The sequence below is a fragment of the Pteropus medius genome, unplaced genomic scaffold, assembly GCF_902729225.1.
Source record: "Pteropus medius unplaced genomic scaffold, Ma_sr-lr_union100, whole genome shotgun sequence".
Classification (NCBI taxonomy): domain Eukaryota; kingdom Metazoa; phylum Chordata; class Mammalia; order Chiroptera; family Pteropodidae; genus Pteropus; species Pteropus medius.
The window spans coordinates 1784451-1796917 of NW_024353787.1; the positions used below are offsets into that span (position 1 = coordinate 1784451).

The 12467-nt window shown below is 54.6% G+C and overlaps 1 protein-coding gene across 2 annotated transcripts in view; it reads left to right on the forward strand.

Moving 5' to 3' along the window:
• Nucleotides 1–6559: 6559 nt before the first annotated feature.
• GRIK3 (glutamate ionotropic receptor kainate type subunit 3) overlaps nucleotides 6560–12467 on the forward strand; it is a 209373-nt gene continuing 203465 nt past the window's right edge. The window contains exon 1 of one of the 2 annotated variants that reach the window (XM_039850974.1): nucleotides 6560–6683. In XM_039850974.1, the coding sequence (XP_039706908.1) occupies nucleotides 6569–6683 (115 nt within the window). In that variant the 5' untranslated portion in view covers nucleotides 6560–6568. The remainder of the gene's footprint in view (nucleotides 6684–12467) is intronic. The other variant, XM_039850975.1, reaches the window with a different exon arrangement.

The window sequence follows — 12467 nt, forward strand, 5'->3', positions numbered from 1 at the left end:
TGTTTTCCTTCCCCGCTCTTTTCTATCACTTGCCCTAATTATTTTCCCACTTTAAAATTCTACATCAACTTTAATTAAGCTGGCCTTCGGGCAGGGAAGTCTGGCAAACTTGGAGAAGTTCACTTGTTTATTTTCTTATCACTCAGTGATTGGATTTTCATGGCTCACTCTGTCTCTGTCTCTAAGGAGGGACGATGGCAGCCTCCTGCCCGCAGGGGGACAGGTGCAGACAAGAACTGCTCATTTCAGCCTCCAAGAGAGGCACTTCTCCAGAACAATCTACCATTGGCCAACTTATGCTCCAGTTTTGGCTTGCTTCCCCCTCCAACCCCTGCCTTCTGCTAGACCTTGCAAGGTCAGGGTGTGATAGAGGAGAGCAATTGTTAAGCGGCTGAGAGAGTGCTGAACTTGGAGTCCAGAAACTTGGGTCAAAAGCTGAGTTTTGCCATTTATTTGCTGGGCACAAGTCATTCGTTTCATCATTTGTTCATTCACTTGTTCATTCATTTGCTCATTCTCTCATGTATTCATTCATTCATGTATTTATCCACTCTCTCACTCATTCAATTGCTCATTCATCCACTCTCTCCACATACTGAGCAAAAATATGTGCCTACTCCTGCCATTAAGCCCACCCCGAGACTATTATTTGTGGGCAAGTTATTTGACTCTTCTGAGCCCATTTCTTCATCTAGGAGTTTCAAGGACAAAGAAATCATGTGAATGAGAGCCAATGTGGGTCCTGGCTCAGTGTGGTAGCATCATGTGGCACCTCTAAATTACATCCGTTATCAGACCTGGGCTCCAGGTCTTAGTGGGCTTTGGCTTTTGCTATCAAGTCAAAGGCCCAGACCTCTCTGGGGTCAGGGATGTTATCTAATCCTAAAGGTTGTTGAATTTTGTGATAAAGTGGAGGACATAAGACCTAGGGGCTCTGAAAGAGACAAGAAACCTGGGTGGCTAACCAGGGACCTCGATACATTGCCGGAGCACACTGGGTTGCACCATGAAGTTGGCTGGTGTCTGAAGCTCAGCTTGAAAAGTGGCTGAGGACAGGAGAAGCGGGCAGGTGTCTGCTTGGTCTGGTGGGGAGGCAGCGGATGAATGGCAGAGTGAGCGAGTGAGTGAGTGAGTGAGTGAGTGAGTGAGTAACTGAGCAAGTAGGTGATTGAACAAAGGACTAAACATGAATTTATGAGTGAAAAACTGAGTGATTAAGAGTAGATGACTAAGTAAATGAATGAATGAATAAATGAATAAGTGAATGAGTGGATGAATGTGAGTGAATGAATAAGCGAATAAATAAGAAAATGTGAGCAACTATTATGCAAAAGATTGAATAAATGGATACACAAGTGAATGTCTGAATAAATTATTAAGTGATTAAATGAATTCCTTAATTAGGGAATGACTGAATGAATGGATGAGTGGACAACTCGATAAAGGGCTTCATTTACTTCAGGCATCTCTCCCCTCCCCCTGTGGCAATAGAACACTATGACTTGCAGACCATCGGTGGCTGTTCCATTATGTATAGATATAAACAGGATTGCCATGTATCATTTACTCCTCTACCAGAATTGCACCCGAACTATTGAAACGCAGATGTCGGTAAAATAACATATCTCTGGTGGCTTGTCTACCTGTCTCCCTCACTGCTGAGAAATAACTCACAGCAGCAGGTTAAGCTGACAATAAACACAGGAATTGACTTCAGTGGGAATGAATTTGCTTGACTGTTGACAAAAATCTAAGGTGATGCAACCTTCGCTGGTCTTCTTGCTTGCTCAGGTGACAGCTGGCTGCTGCTATGCTTCTTTCTTCTCGGGACAGGGATGAGGGACAAAGGCCCTAGGCAGATGAAAGCATTCCTATCCCTGGGCCCAGAGGCAAGTCACAGCGTCCTGAGAGGGCCAAGGCTTGGCTCTTGTGGTTGGCACAAACTTTGATGGGGAGAGAATTCTGTTAAGAGTGGATATGAGGAAAGCCTCTCTTCTTCCTCCTTGCTCAGGCAGTTAGCAAAGATCAGGCAGGGACTGGCAGCTGTCTCCGTCTAGTCCTGGCCCCCTTCCAGGACTGTCCCCCTATTCTCACCAAGGCTCCCCAGCACAGGTCTGCATAGCTGCTGCGTGCCGGCCAGTAGTGGGACACTTAGGGGAGTGGGCAGAGACCCCGGGTTCCAGCATCCAGCCACTGTCGGCAGCCTGCCCGCCCACAGGGCAGCCTGAAGGGAGATGAAGGTAGGCAGGCTTCAGCAGAGGGCACTCAAGTCCTAGGAATCTGCACTCAGCTAACCGCACACAAGTGCTCCGTGGTTTCCGGGGAAGCTTAGATCATGAATCTCAGTAACTCGAGCCCAGGGCCTCATCACTCACCATGATTGTGGGGGGATTGAAAGCTGGAGTAGATTAGTCTAAACAAAACACGCACACAGGGGACTCATCCAAATGAGTCCCTTGGCCACCACTGGCGACCCTCTCCCCTCCCCACAGAAACCAGGGAAGAGTTTGGGGAGGGGTCCTGGAGCGGCTGGTCAACTAGATTTTCTTCATTCCCCTACCCACACCTGTGAGCCAGTGAGAGACATGAATCTCCCTGGCAGCGACTTGGGCCAACTCAGCCATTTTCGTGGATGTTAATGAAATGCAGGAGCACTTGTCCTTTCAGACAGCAGCCCCTTTTATTTTGGAATGAAAAGCTGCATTAGTCTGAATGAGGTTTGGAGGCCTCATAAATCCAGGGCTGGCTGCCTCTTGGGGGAGCGAGGATCCCAGGCCTGGCTGGTGGTAGACTTGTTTACCAACAATTAGAAAAGCCAGGATTGGTGCCTCCCAATCCCCAGAGATACAGCTTGAGATCATGCCAGCCCTGGGTTCCTGCTGGTGGCAGGACAGCCTGGAGAGGCGCACGATGACGACAGGGAGAGAGGGCTGCAGGTTTGGGGAGGTGATGGAGCACCCTAGTTTGTTCTAGTAAAGGGTCCAAATCCTGTTCTACTCTTAGCTGTTCTGCAAGCAGCCGGAAAGCCCCAGTGGGCCTCCAGCGGAAGTGACGGGGATCTTCTGCTAGAGCCTATTCCCTGCTCAACTCAGGCAAGACAGGACAAGGGTTAAGCCTGCAAGCTTAAGAGACAAGTAGATCCTGGTTCCTCACCCGCAGAGCCTAGCAGTGATACCATCATGTTATTGAGAAAGAAAAAAGAGAAAGAAAAGATGGGAGAAGGAAGGAAAGGAAGGAAAGGAAGGAAGGAAGAAAATGAAGGAAGGAGGAGGGAGGAGGAGGAGGGAGGGAGGAGGAGAGGGAGGAGGGAGGGAGGGAGGAAAGAAGGAAGGAAGGGAGAAGGTCACATATGAGCTGTGAGACTTTGAACTTCTTAAGCTGTTGAGGCTCAGAGTCCTCATCTGCAAAATACAAATACCATCATAGCCAGCTGTGGAGAGGGTTAGATGGAGCAATGCATGTAAGATATGTTGAATGAGTGAGTATGTCATCCGAAACATAGAAAACATGTAATCAGTACTAGTGGTCATAACAATCATTGCTGTTGTTTTGTTGTAATGCTTCCCATCCTCCCCCAGACTGGGAGGGAGGAGGCTGCTGTCAGTTTGGGGAGACTTCTGTGTTACAAAACGGCTTGCAGCTAGGTCCAAAAGAAGTCCCAGTCCTGGGCTGAGGGCAACTGGCTTCTCTCTGACTCCAGGGCTCCAGCCAGGCTGCTAGGTCAGGGGCTGAGCCTCACAGCCCCTGCCCCTGGAGGCTGTTTTCCACCGCAGCCAACATGGCAGCAAAAGAAAGCCTCCCTCCGCGGCGCTGGCTAATTCCCGCCCACTCTGAAATGTGCAGGAGCAAGGCCCAGACTGTGCTGCTTCCCTGGGATTGTCAAGGGGGCTTCAGGTGACAGGGCCACACTTTCGTGCCCTGAGGGCCTCAGATTCCCCCTTCACCTTCATCCATTCGTTTCTTTAGTACCACTGTCATGCTGGCTTTCTTGGAGTCTGCTCTTCTTCCTCCTGCTCCTCACCCTTCATCTCTCCCTCCCACTGGCCATTCCCAGGGTTCTAGTGTGAGATGCAGATCTGCCCATTCCTAGTCATCACGCTTCTGTTTTACTACCCCAGCCAGGCCACTGTTTCCTGCACCCTGCCCCTCTCATGCCAAGAGGCTGCTTGCAAGATAACCAACACAGAACGAGCATCTAGGCTCTCCCTTCCTCCCTCATAACCTGATCATCCTTGGGCACTGCTGTTGATGCCTTTTGAGCCCTTCATCCTCTGCCTTGAGTTCAGGTCCTGCCAATCTCCTTTTCATTCCTCCATCAGGGCACAGGAATTTTCTTTCTTGGAAAACAGTCAGGACTTTTTGGTTCCTTGGAGCAACTCAACCAGTTCCAGAAGCTTATAGATGATGGAAATGGAGTGTCCGGTGTTAAATGAAGACACACCTCCAACTTTATTGTAAAGGGTGGGGCCTTCTGCTCCCCTCTCCTGTGCTTCCTCCTTGCTAGTGCCCACTGGGGCCCGTTACTCTCTGTCAAGAGGTGGCAGCTGCCGCTTCTCTGGCTCTGGTCTGCATGTCCTTCCCTCTGGTCTCTTGGGCGACATTTTCCAGTGGCTGCCTCGGAAACCAGCGGTTCCTGATCAAGGGTGAGGAAGGCCCAAGTCTGGCAAAGACAGACAGCAGGTAACCTCACTGCTGGTGGATCTTTGAGGATGGCCCCAAGACAGGCACGCCTCTTTCTCTTCTCAGGAGGGTCCCTGTAATCTTTCCTCATCCTCCAAAGCCACAGTTGCCACCACTTCAGGTGGGAGGGAGTTCCCTCCTAATGGCAGGACTGCCCATGTTGCACTATTCACGTCCCTACACAATGGCCACCGTCCCCTATGCCCAGACAAAGACAGAAAAAAAAAGATGGGGAAATTAACAGGCCAGATAGAGCTCGACTCATAGTCTATTTGTAAGAAAATTAAAGATTTGCTTTTCAGATGTTGGGGGCCATGCTCTTACCAGACAGCTGGCAAATGGGAGAGATTGGGAATGATGGAATAGATCAAATTATTTAAATGAGAAAAATAAATTCACACACAGCCTAGCCGCTGCCAGTGACAGATCCGTTTATTTATCTACTGTATCGGTACCGCTTTGTCTCTGTCAGAAAGGTCATTAAACTCGCCTAACTGCGTAATTCGCAGCCTCCTGCTCCAGACTCGCTCCACAGCCCTTCCCTTCCCTCGACACCCAGCGCTACTTGAAAAAAATTTATTATTGCTAATAAACAAGTTTTTTTTTTTTTAACCCTTCCTAGCTTGCTCCCCCACGGGTCCTGCTCTATCCTATGGAAAATTACAATTTCTCTTTATTCTTTCTCAGTTGGAACGGGGGAGGGAGGCCAGCCCCGCCTGCATAGCTGGAGAAAAGGGATGGGAAGTACCAGGGTGCATCTCAGCCGCCCTTCTGAATCTAAGGATTTAGCCGTCAGACGCCCCTGTCGTTGCAATGCACCGGTCAAGTCCTGCCTTCCACAGCAGAGGGTCTGGCCTGGGCAGTCCTGCCCCTACCAGCTCTTGCATCTCCCCTAGTCAGCCTGGACAATTCTCTTTGAATTGTCTCTCCGAGCCACAGCCCTAACTCTGCTTCCACGAGGGATGGGGTTAGGGAGGGGAGCCGGTTCCTGGGTGAGTCTCTGGCCGCCTCCGTCCAGCCAGAGCTCGCGAAGTGCGAGCTGGAAGGCGAGGCTCCGCAGACGGCAGGCTCCAGATCCCTTTGCTCCTGGCGGGCGCGTCTCCTCCAACTGGTCGGGCCGCTAGGCTGCCGCCGTCTTCCAGCTCGCGGTGCCAGCTCTCGTGCTCCACGCCCAGCTCCCATGCTCCGTGCCCTCGCAGTTGAAGAGACACGGGGCGACAGGGCGGTTGGGGACTTCTGGGAAGCGAGGAGAGGCCTCGTTCTCCGGGCATCGCCCCAAACTGCGTCTAGGGTCCCCTTCCCCGCCCCCATGCGCAGGTGTGAGCGCGCGAGTGTAGCCTCGGCGGGTGTGAGTGTGAAGTGTGTGTGCGCGGGGGAGTGCGCGGAGGGAGCGCGGGAGGCGGGCGGCGCGGGAGGCGGGAGGCAGGGCGCGGGGGAGGGGGCTGGGAGGGAGTGTGTGCGCGCGTGCAACTCCACTCCGGGGCTTTGTGCGAGCCCGGGCGATAGCATCGGCGGCGGCTGGAGGAGGAGCGGCCGGAGACGCGTGCTGCCCTCCCGCCAGCGCCTGGCAGCCGGGGCAGGTGGGAGCCCGCGCGGGAGCGGAGCCGACGCGAGCCACAGCCGAGTCCGAGAGGAGCCCGGGCGGAGCCCAAGAGCCTCGCTCGCGGGCGGCCCGTGGGCGGCAGCCGGGCGGGGCGGACGCCCGCGGGGTGGCCCCCCAGTAAGATGTGCTCGGCGCCGCGGGGCGCCCCCCACTCGCAGCGGCGCTCGGGAGCCGGGCAGCTGGGCCAGGCGGCGCCTCGGGGGCTGCTGCGCGCCCGCGCCTAGAGCTGCCGCCCCAGGGAGCCCGCCACGGCCGCGCCCCGGGCACGCACGGCGGCGCCCAACGATGACCGCTCCCTGGCGGCGCCTCCGGAGTCTGGTTTGGGAATACTGGGCCGGGCTCCTCGTGTGTGCCTTCTGGATCCCGGACTCGCGCGGGATGCCCCACGTCATCCGGATCGGTAAGGGCTCCCTGGAGCCGAGGGTCTCCGTGCGCCCGGGCGGGGGCGGGAATGGGGCCGCTGAACACGATCCCAAAAGATTTTGCCAACCTCTCCGGGCTGCCGGGCCGTGTGACCACAAGGAGCTCTTCCCGGTGAGGACAAAGTTCCAAGCCCGGGTCACGGGACTCACTTATTAGGGAGGAGGCAGCCGGGCCGAGGAGGGCGAGGGGCCCTTGTCGCGCTCCTGAGAGGCCAGACCTGGCGGGGTGTAGCGAAGCGTTTCAGCCCCAACACGAGTAGCGGGCGCATTGACCGGCGACTGCCAGCAGGACCCGCCGCAGACCGAGTTCTGGGACCCGGTTCCTCCGCGGAGCGGGAACCCTGGGGAAGGCGCCAACTTCTTTTTCCTCTTCGCTCCCCGCGGGCCTCTTGCCTTCACCTGGGGCATAGCTCCTGCGGCCGCGGCGGGAACGCACGATACGGCTTCGCATGATGGAGGCAGCCAGTCTCCTCTCCCAGGGGCCGCCCGTGGCCTCGCGAGCCCGCATTCAGCCCCGCGGCGTGGGGCAGGGGAGGGGCAGCGGGTTGGTCGCTTCTGCCGCCCCTTACGGTGGGGGCCTCTCCCCCGCCTGGGGCAGCGCGGGTGGGGGGAAGGGAGCAACGGAGCCTGCCCGACGCAGCCATAGAAGGAAGCGAGAGGGACGCGAGTGGCTTTTAAAGTTAGCCGAAATCCCTCCGCAGCTGGCGGCGGCTGGGCGCGCTGCGCGCGGTTTTCTGGGGGCTCTGGCGTCTCTGCGTCTCTTCTCGTCGCGGACTCTTACTCCCGGCTTTAACTTTGTTGTGGCCGCCCGAGGCACCCCGTAGGTAGCGCTCTGGGCTGTAGGGGTGAGGGGTGCGTGTCTTAGGCTCGCGGCCTCCAAGGCTGGGCCCGGTCTGGCCACGCGGGAGCCTCCGCCACGCAGGCCCTGCACCCACCGCCAGGCCGGAGACCTGGGCCGCCTGGGTTCGCGAGGCGCCACCGCGAGCGTCTTGCACAAGGCGGGCAGAGCTCTGCCGAGCCAGGGCCACTTTCCTCCACTGTGGCTCTTCGTCTAGGCGCGGCCCCTGGGCTGCCAGAGGCGTGAGGGGTGCGCGGAACCAATGTCGGGCTTGGTTTCGTACTTGAGATTTTCCTAGGAGGCGGTCAGAAATCCTGGGGTCTGTCTCTTCCGTGGATCTCTCCTGGATCCCAGACCCTTTTGAGCTCGACACCTGGATGGCTGTAGAACACAATCCTCAGCTCTGCCCAAGCGGGGGTCTTTCAGTCCAAGCCCAGGATCCTGACAGGTGCACATCGGGAAGCAGAGAAGTCCAGTCTCTGGCCTCGGGGAACAGCCCTCACGGTCAGGCTTAACCCTTTGCAACCTAGGGTGTTTCTGGCAAGTCAAAAATATTTTCGATCTCTGCCTGAATGCCCAGTTTAGTCACCATTCCCGGGACAGGCAGCCCTTTAGTAGTGGGCCAGCGCTTCCTTTATTCCTTCCTTCCCTCTGTTTTTTTTGGGGGGATTTGCATGATATGGTGCCCTTGGGAGAAAAGAGGGGGGACCCAAAAGGCTCTATGCACGCAGTCCACTCACTGCAGGTTCCTCTTCCGTGGCCCTTCCCCTGCAGGGGTGGGATGGGCATGCTCCCAGCCCAGCCTCAGGAGTGGAGGTCTTTGGTGGCCCAGGAAGACAGCAGCAGGTGAAGGCAGCCCCAGAAGAATGAGACCGGGAGGGGCAGAAGGATGTGTTCTCACCTGCCCCCTCTTCCTGTGAAATCGGCTTGCACTGGGGGACTCCTCACTGCCCTGAGGGGAATCCCCAAGCCTGCCCGCCCTTTCTTGGGTTCAGCGTGTAATAATGCAATTAAGGATGGCAAAGCCCTCTTCTCTTCTAATCTTCTTCATATTAAACCCCAGGATTAATTAGCGTGTCGGCCCAGGCCATTTATATCTGAGCCCAGCCCCATTTGATTCCCAGCTCGAGGACTGGGGTGCTGTGCCCATGCCAAACGTGACCACCAGAGCTGCGCCAGCTTGGATAGAGGATGAGAAGGCTCTGAGGCCTCTGGGCTTCTCTGGAGCTTCCTGGGGAGCTGAACTTCCATCCTTCTGAGCTAAGGCTTAAGCCTCAGCTGGATTCAGGGAACTACAGTAAATGTGGCACAGTGGATGTGGCAGAGAGGGAGAGAGAAAGAGGAAAGGAGGAAGAGAGAGAAAGAGGAAGAGAGAGAGAGAGAGAGAGAGAGTGAGTGTGTGTGTCTGACTCTCATGCTGAAACCCAAACACACAGCCTTGGCCGGGCCCAATGCCATCTCCCTTTGCTCATTCCTCCCCAACCCTGTGATCTCAGGGCGCTGGCTGGGGCTGCAGGAATTGAGGCCCTAGAAATTGGGCTCCGGAGTGTGTAGGGTGCTTCTGGTTCTAGAGACTGGTGCCTGAGACGGCAGCACTTGGAGCCAAATCCTTCTCTAGCAGGCAGGCGTTGCCGAGCACCAGCCAGGGAGAGGGTTTTCCTGCAGGTGCGCAAAGGGCTCTCTGGGCTGGGGAGCAGCGTACCGCCCCTTCTCTTTGTGCCTCTTTTGGGGGCTGAAATTTCCTCTTAGACAAGGAGATGGATAGCTCAGCAGTGTGACAGAGTGTTCAAACAATCCGTCTTGAATAGATGAATTGCATTGCTCTGTCTTTTTGTAATTGTGTCTATCAGAGGGAGAGGTCAAGGCATTGATTGCTTGGATGGTTTGCAAGTAACAAAGGAGAGTGAGGGAGAGAGTGAGGGAGGGAGAATAATTGGATTGTAGTCTGCGGAAAAAAATGATCATTGATTATTTTATATGAATATGTGGAAGATGTATTCTGCGTGTGATTATTAAATGTTGTTCATTGAAGGTTTTTAAGGCATATTGTTCGGCATTTTATTATTATTATTATCGTTATTGTTCAGATAGATGCCGGTCTTAACTCATGGAAAGCAGTTTAATACATGGGTCCTCTCAGCCAAATGGGCTTCAGTGACCTCATGTGGGGACCTGGATTTCCTGGTTACATGAACTAGAAGCTGAAGTGGAGGGGCCCCTAGGCTGAGATCCAAAAGGCTTAGGTTTTTCTTCTCTGTCTTCTGCCAGTTTACTGGGTCTTGTTGGTCAAATCACATTCTCCTTCCAACTCAGAGGCTCAGTTTCCCCATCTGTAAACTGTTGGGCTGACCATCATGGTTTGGGCTATTCTGTGACTTCAGAGTTCCCTTCCGTACAGGCTGGTGGAGACTGCCAGCGCCATTGTAGTTTTCATGGTTAGCTCTGTTGTGTTTCATGTTACATACATACTGTAGAATCGAGGGCCAGCCTGGAATTTGAAAGGGGAACCAGACAGCGGTGGCAGCAGCTGGGGAGCTTGAGTGGATGATGGTGATCTCTAGTCAGACAGGAGGGAGGTTCAGAGCCAAATGACTGCAGAGACATAAAGCAGGTGTGTGTGCATGTGTGGGGGCTGGGGGGTGGGGGAGAGTGAGAGGGTGGGAGGGAAGGGCTGGCTTAGCTCCAGACTCACAGAGCATCTACAGACAGAGCAGATCAGAGCTGTGAGTCCCTGAGCTTAGGCTGGGGGCACCCAGCAGGCAATGGCAGTCTATCCCAGGGGAGTGAGGTTCCCACCCCCAGAGATCCCAAACCAGCCCTGTCTGCATCTCCTCCCATTAGTTCACCCAAATGGTCCTGAACGTTTGGCTCCTGAGTTTGGGAGCCATTGCATGTAAAACAATGAGAATTTTCTCACGGTGACTGGCGAAGCACTGAAACATCATGCTTTGTCGGAGCAGACAGAAGCTGAATGAAGATCAATAGGGTTTCCCCCCCTGGAAGTAAATAGCTTCAGACGAGAGACCTGGGAGTGGCCTGAGGGGCCTTAGAGAGCATTAACTTGAGAAATTTCTGCCTCCACTTTCTAGCCCAGCTGCTCCTGTCCCTCCTTCTCTAGCTGGAGTTTAATTTCTTCTTGATGCCTGCCTCGCACTGTGCTAAACAGTCTTTTGACGTCAGGAAGATCTGGGGCTTTTAGAGGTGGTTTATGCACGGTGAGCCAGGCAACCGGTCCTGACTAGGTCTTTCCAAGGTCACTTGCATCCCCCTGCCTCTGAGCAGGACAGCTGACTTCAGGGGTCCAGCCCGCTGTGCTATTTCAAAAGGATTTTGAGGGGCCACTTTCCATTCCTACCTCTTCAGGAATACAAGGTTTCTTCGCTGCTTTTAGGATCCTTTGTGGAGATTATGAGCCTTCCTGAGTCCCTGTGTTTTTATAAGCACTCTCTGTCCCTGTCCCAAGAAACGGAGTACCCTCTGTGGGGGAGGCACAGATGCCCTTGTAGGTACTAGAACAACCCCTCTTGGGAGGAGGTACAAGGCCACATGCAGAGGAGGCTGCAGGGCTGCTCGGGGTGCTCTTTTAGGGGGAGACCTGATTGTGCTCCACGACCGAGGCCAAGCTTCCTCCACCTTGTCACAGACAGCTGCCCTTGCCTCTGCCTCCCGCAGTTTCAGCCTGAACCCCACTTTGCTTGCTCAGGATCCTCCAGAGGAAACTGAGAAAGCCGACGCTCCACTTGGCTGGGCAGCAGCAGAGAGGAGCCTGGAGCTTCCAGAGCCCTGCCTGGCAACAGAGAGGACTGAGGCTCCAGGATCGGGGCCCTTCCTCTGGGGCCAGCACCCAGCAGCCCTGGCTTGTCTTTAGGAGGCTGGCGTGATGGGGCTGGAGCTTTGGCTGGGCTGGCGGGAGGAAGGGGCTGGTGCAGATGGGGGCTTGCGGTGAGCTTCTTAGCTTAAATCGTTCTTCTTCCGGGTGCTCATCCCCAGCAGCAGCACCAGGGGGCAGTGTGCCTGTGCTAAGGTGGCTGTGGTGGCCTTGTCTTCTGCCTGGGCCCCTCCTTACCTGGGTCTGGAGCACAATCAAACTGATAAAACAATCACACAACAACAATACACTGGCCCCAATCTATTTGAGCGCTTATTCACTGTTAGGCATTGTGTTAAGTGCTTTTCAAACAATTACTAGTAATGTGGGTGAATAGTAAGTGCTCAATAAATGTAGCTGTTGCATGTTCCTCATCATCTTATTTAGTCTTCACCACCCTGCAGGTATTATTCCCATTTTGCAGATGAGGGAACTAAGCTTGGTGAAGTCACTTGCCCAAGATCCCACGGCCAGTGAGTGGTAGAGACAGGAGAAGAATTCCCCTCCAGTCAGCCTGACTCCAGATCCTGTGCTTTTTTAGCTGTCTGTGTATTTGGAAGATAGATATTAACGGTTTCTACAGGCGCTGAGTGCAACTCCCCAACCCCGTGGTTCTAGGTACTGAGTGTGGCCTCAGCGGGGCTGGGCCATTTGGCTTGTTATGGGGGATGCCTGTGTAGACTCTGCAACATTTAACCCTCCCAGGCTTTCAGAGTCAGACTGGCCTTGCTGATGGGCCACGTGGCAGATATGCTTCCTTGTGAGGAAAGGTATGGATTGTCTTTCCCACCCCTTCTGCCAGTACACGTTCTTATACTGATTGCACCCCACCTTGTCTGGGCTTCTGCACTCTGCCCAACACTTTAATCCAAGGAAATAAAGGTTGGGCTCTCTTTGGGGTGTGGTCAGCCCACCCACAGAAATCTCTCTGTTCTGGGGACTCTAGCCTGCATGTCCCCCAGGCAGCCACCATGCTGTTTTTAAAGACAATGTCAGAGCCTTGAGGAAACCCCAGGACCCCATGTCTATGTCCCCTCCTCACCTCCATGTCTTCAG